The sequence below is a fragment of the Engraulis encrasicolus genome, chromosome 3 (genome assembly GCF_034702125.1).
Source record: "Engraulis encrasicolus isolate BLACKSEA-1 chromosome 3, IST_EnEncr_1.0, whole genome shotgun sequence".
Classification (NCBI taxonomy): domain Eukaryota; kingdom Metazoa; phylum Chordata; class Actinopteri; order Clupeiformes; family Engraulidae; genus Engraulis; species Engraulis encrasicolus.
In genome coordinates, this window is record NC_085859.1 from 36,354,175 (window position 1) to 36,359,174 (window position 5,000).

General features: G+C 51.6%; 1 protein-coding gene across 1 annotated transcript in view; it reads left to right on the top strand.

Moving 5' to 3' along the window:
- The window catches only part of pappab (pregnancy-associated plasma protein A, pappalysin 1b), a 144,067-nt gene that overhangs the window by 10,707 nt on the left and 128,360 nt on the right, over positions 1 to 5,000 (top strand). Inside the window, exons 2-3 of the mRNA XM_063195293.1 lie at positions 647 to 819; positions 1,170 to 2,257. Of these exons, the coding sequence (XP_063051363.1) occupies positions 647 to 819; positions 1,170 to 2,257 (1,261 nt within the window). The remainder of the gene's footprint in view (positions 1 to 646; positions 820 to 1,169; positions 2,258 to 5,000) is intronic.

Below are 5,000 nucleotides of genomic sequence, written 5' to 3' on the forward strand. Positions count from 1 at the left end.
GTATGTATGTATGTATGTATGTATGTATGTATGTATGTATATACGTATGTATGTGTATGCTGTACATGTGCGTATGTATTTATGCATGTGTGTCTGTGTGTGTGTGTGTGTGTGTGTGTGTGTGTGTGTGTGTGTGTGTGTGTGTGTGTGTGTGTGTGTACTGTATGTGTGTCTATGGTTATGTACGTGGCACTTCAGCAAGTAAGAGTTGTGCATGTCAATCATGCTCATAATAGTTGCGTTTGGGCCCGGGACAACTGACCCCTTTGTCCCCCCTTGTCAGCTTCCCTGTATGGTACACCATATTATATTTTTTCTATGGTATACATAATATTTTTGTGCTGTAGGTCAAGAGCTTTATTCCTATTGATCATGTAATAATATATGGTAGCAATACGGCAATAATGAACATGTACATATGTCAGAAAAAAATATTGAACAGTGGTGGCAGCTGGAGTAGAGTTGGGCAGGTAATCGTCTTGCTGTAGAGTTGAAATTACACTTGCCATGTGCAAAATCTTACGCTGATGGTTGACTCTACTATTAGAGTAATTTGACTCTCCACAGTGGTGTAAATACTATATCTGGAGTTAAATCAGTTTACTCTTTAATATTATCACCCCATTTTTACTGTGTGTGTTTTCAGGCCTCTATGACAAGTGCTTCTACGCCTCCTGTGACCGTGGCTGGCTACTGGGTATCGGCTCAGTCAGTGACCACGGCAACAGAGACCCACGCTTCTTCTTCTCCCTGAAGACGGACCGCGCGCACAAGATGACCACCATCACCGCCAACACCGCCTACCTGCCCGGACAGTGGGTGTGTATACAACTTCGTTTTAGTTGAATTTTTAGATGCGTCCTAGCATCTCTATAAGAGGGTATGTCCGTCCGTCGGTCTGTCTGTCCGTCTGTCCGTCTGTCTGTCCGTCTGTCCGTCTGAGACGCATTCTTGAAATTGGTATGCCCTCCTCTCTCCACAAGGCGGCAGTGCATAAACAGATGCATCTTTGTCCGCCTGTCGGACTTGTTTGTTTGTCCATTGTATATCACACCCTCTCATGTCCATGAAAAACTCTCTCTCCTGTAGAGACATTAAAGGTGAATGTAATGTAATGTAATGTAATGTATCTAATGTAATGTAATCTAAAGTAAATCCATGTTTTGCAGGTGCACCTGGCGGCCACCTACAGCGGGCAGCACATGCGGCTCTTCGTGAACGGCGCCCAGGTGGCGGTGAGCCGCGAGCAGTCGGGTGACGTCTTCAGCCCGCTGACGCGCAAGTGCAAAGTGCTGATGCTGGGCGGCAACGCGCTCAGCCACAACTACCGCGGCGGCCTGGAGCGCCTCGGACTGTGGCGCCGCGCCCTGTCGCAGCGCGACGTCATCCGCGCCATGCGCAGCGTCGCCCATGGCAGGCCGGATGGCGGCGGCGGCGACAACAGCAGGGACAACGGTGACCGAGGGCGGTTGCGGTTTCGGGGCAGAGACGATGACGCCAAGGACGATGAGCTGCCTCCACTGGTAGTGTGGGAGGGCTTTCAGGAGCCGACGAGCCATTGGCTGACCGTGAAGGACGGCCGCTTTCCAGCCATCGAGCTGTCGGATCGTATACAGGGGCCGTCGGGCCTACGGGGAAAGGAAGGACGGCAACGGGGAGAAAGAGAAGGAGGAGGTGGTGGAGGAGTAGGAGGAGGAGGAGGAGGAGGGGAGACGACGGGGTCCATCTCCCTGGACACCGCCCTGCCGCCGCCCCCCTGCGGCCAGACGGTGTGCGACAACGTGCGCGTGGCGCTCAACTACAACCGCCACTGGAGCTTCCGGCGGCCCAAGACGGTGCGCTACCGCGTGGTCAACGTCTTCGACGACGAGGGCCGCCGGCCCACCGTCACCGAGCACCAGATCCACCTGCAGCACCAGCACCTGAACGAGGCCTTCCGGCCGTACAACGTCACCTGGGAGCGCACCGTGATCAACGTGCGCAACTCCTCGCTGCGCGGCCGCCTCATGCTGGCCAACTGCGACATCAGCAAAGTGGGCGACGAAACCTGTGACCCCGAATGCAACCACGCGCTCACGGGGTTCGACGCCGGCGACTGCCGCGCCCAGCGCGGGTACTGTTCCGAGTACAAGCAAGGCAACGGTGTGTGCGACGCAGAGTGCAACTCGGAGAACTACTATTACGACTACGACGACTGCTGCAACCCCAACGCCACGGACGTCACCAAGACCTGCTTCAACCCCGCCTCGCCTTTCAGGTAAGATGGTGGTCACACGCTCAGTACAGACATGCACAGACACACACAAGATACAGACATACACACACAATTCACTCTCACACACACACACACACACACACACACACACACACATGAGCGCACACATGCACATGCACACACGCACACACACGCACACACACACACACACACACACACACACACACACACACACACACACACACACACACACACACACACACACACACACACACACACACACACACACACACACACACACACACACACACACACTACCTCTACACCTGTGGCATTATAAGAGCAATAAAAAGGAACATTTGCAGAATGCAGAATATGATCTGATTTGTGTGATTTACACGGTTGTTGCTGTTTTTTGGTATTTGAAGGGGAATTTTGAGGGGTACTCAAAAGCTTTAGCACATGGGCTCAATCAGCTGGGCACTCAAGTGCTACACCGCCGACCTGGGTTCGATTCCTGTCTGCTCACAGGGAAAATGCCCTGTATGCCACATCACCAGTCCAGCCCTTCCACATGTGTACTGACCTATTGCTTACCGTAGACGTAAGCATCAGCGAAGTACTGTATATATGATGTAATTAAATGTAATGTAATGTATTGTAAGGTAATATTTGACGGTGCAACACTGCTGTTGCTTCACCTCATCTGGCCCGTTCATCTTCTGCCCTCTCCAGAACCAGAACCCCAATAGAACCCCATTCAGGGCCGTTGACAGCTTTTGCTGGGCCCAAGGTAAAGTCATCTGAAAGGGCCCCCCATCCAATACATACAATGTAATGAAAACCTAATTCTGGGACCCCTATCTGTCTGGGCCCGGGACAACTGACTCCTTTGTCTCCCCATTGTCAACGTCCCTGAACCCCATTGCACCATAGTTGTTGGCCCTGGGGTTGGCCCGTCATCATGAAGTGTCCACTGCTCCAGTTCCCGTCAGCTCCCGTCAAACAGGAAGTTCGACTTCAAGGTTCGGTCGATCGGTCGGCGCAGCGTCCAAAACAAGGCGGCAGATTTCTGGCGTAGTTTGTGCTTGTTTTGGGGGTAGCCTGGTATGAGGGGGTAGGGAGGAACGTTCAGGGGGAATGGAAAACTTTGGTCCCCCTTAACAAGCCAGGATGGGGGTGTTGGGGTGGTGGTGGGGGGGGGGGGGTGTTGGGGTCATCCCAGTTCACCAGCAGTATCCAGACAAATCATAGCTGGACCACAATTTACAAATGACACTTCGCAGGACACCCAGGACCTCACATGGTGGTGGATTAGTGGTATGCAAAAGTGTGTGCCTTTCTCTCTCTGTGTGTGTGTGTGTGTGTGTGTGTGTGTGTGTGTGTGTGTGTGTGTGTGTGTGTGTGTGTGTGTGTGTGTGTGTGTGTGTGTGTGTGTGTGTGTGTGTGTGTGTGTGTGTGTGTGTGTGTGTGTACAGTATGTGTCCAAATCTTACCAGGTTATGTGAGGTCCAAGGTGTCAGGACTGGAGGAGTGCGTGCGCACGCGCGCGCACGCGTGTGTGTGTGTGTGTGTGTGTGTGTGTGTGTGTGTGTGTGTGTGTGTGTGTGTGTGTGTGTGTGTGTGTGTGTGTGTGTGTGTGTGTGTGTGTGTGTGTGTGTGTGTGTGTGTGTGTGTGTGTGTGTGTGTGTGTGTGTGTGTGTGTGTGCTCGCGCACGCACGTGCGTGTGAATGCACACTTTGTATACGTGTGTTTGTGTGTGAATATATTATCAAGGGATTGTGATATGTAAGCTGATTTGGAGTTTGACAGATACACTGATGACTCTTACAGTAATAGATAGAAAGAGATGTGAAGATAACAGATGGAAGGAGGTGAATTCTGCTGCCTCTGCATTTGACCCACACATAAGCAAGGGCGGACAAACTGGAGTGATACAGTTTAAGGTTTGCCCGACACTGAAGAAGGTTAACCCCGAAACGTCTGACGGGCAATAAACCACAAAAACTTGGAATGCTGTCCTGCTCTTTATTATATTCATATATACTCGAGGAATGAGCACCCAGTTGTTCACTTTGTTTGAGTTGAGCGTGTTACACCCCTTAGTTTAAGTGATACAGTTTAAGCCAGATATTTCTTCTTCCTTCTTAGCAAGGATAGTAGAGGCAGAGATGCTTTAAGTATATAGAGATATGCCAATGTAATAGGTTGCTATGGGCACCTAACATGACCAGGTTCCGGTCTGCCTAAAGGGGCGTGTCATAATACTCCTAGCATTGAATAGAACAGTCCTTAGGTCTGCCTAAAGGGAGATTTCCCCCCCTCCCCCTTGCAATTGCAGAACCCGGAAACAATGGGCCAATGGCACCTCTCTCTCTCTCTACTCTCTCTGGTAGAGGTAGGCTGGCTTACTTACGTCATTAGAGCGTAGTACGGCAACGTAGGACGTCCGGCCCTGCCTGTAAGGACAGTGAACACGCATTAGGAGCACTGAACACACATTTACAGGACGGTGACACTTGTGATCGCTGAGAGCATCTTGGCAGCGTTTTCCTTTTGGCACCCTCGCTGACTGATGTTCCTTCCAGTCAAGGGCACTTCAGCTGAGGAGGAGAACACAGGTAGAGCACTGTTGATTCAGCAGTCAGTGGGTGCATTCCAATATGCACGCTGCCGCCCTCCACTTGTGCTTTTGTGGCCTCGCCCCACCTCCTAGCCCCGCCTCCGTGGAGAAAACAATAAAGTTTCCCAGCTGTCAGCCTAGCCACAGCAACTTTTGGGGGA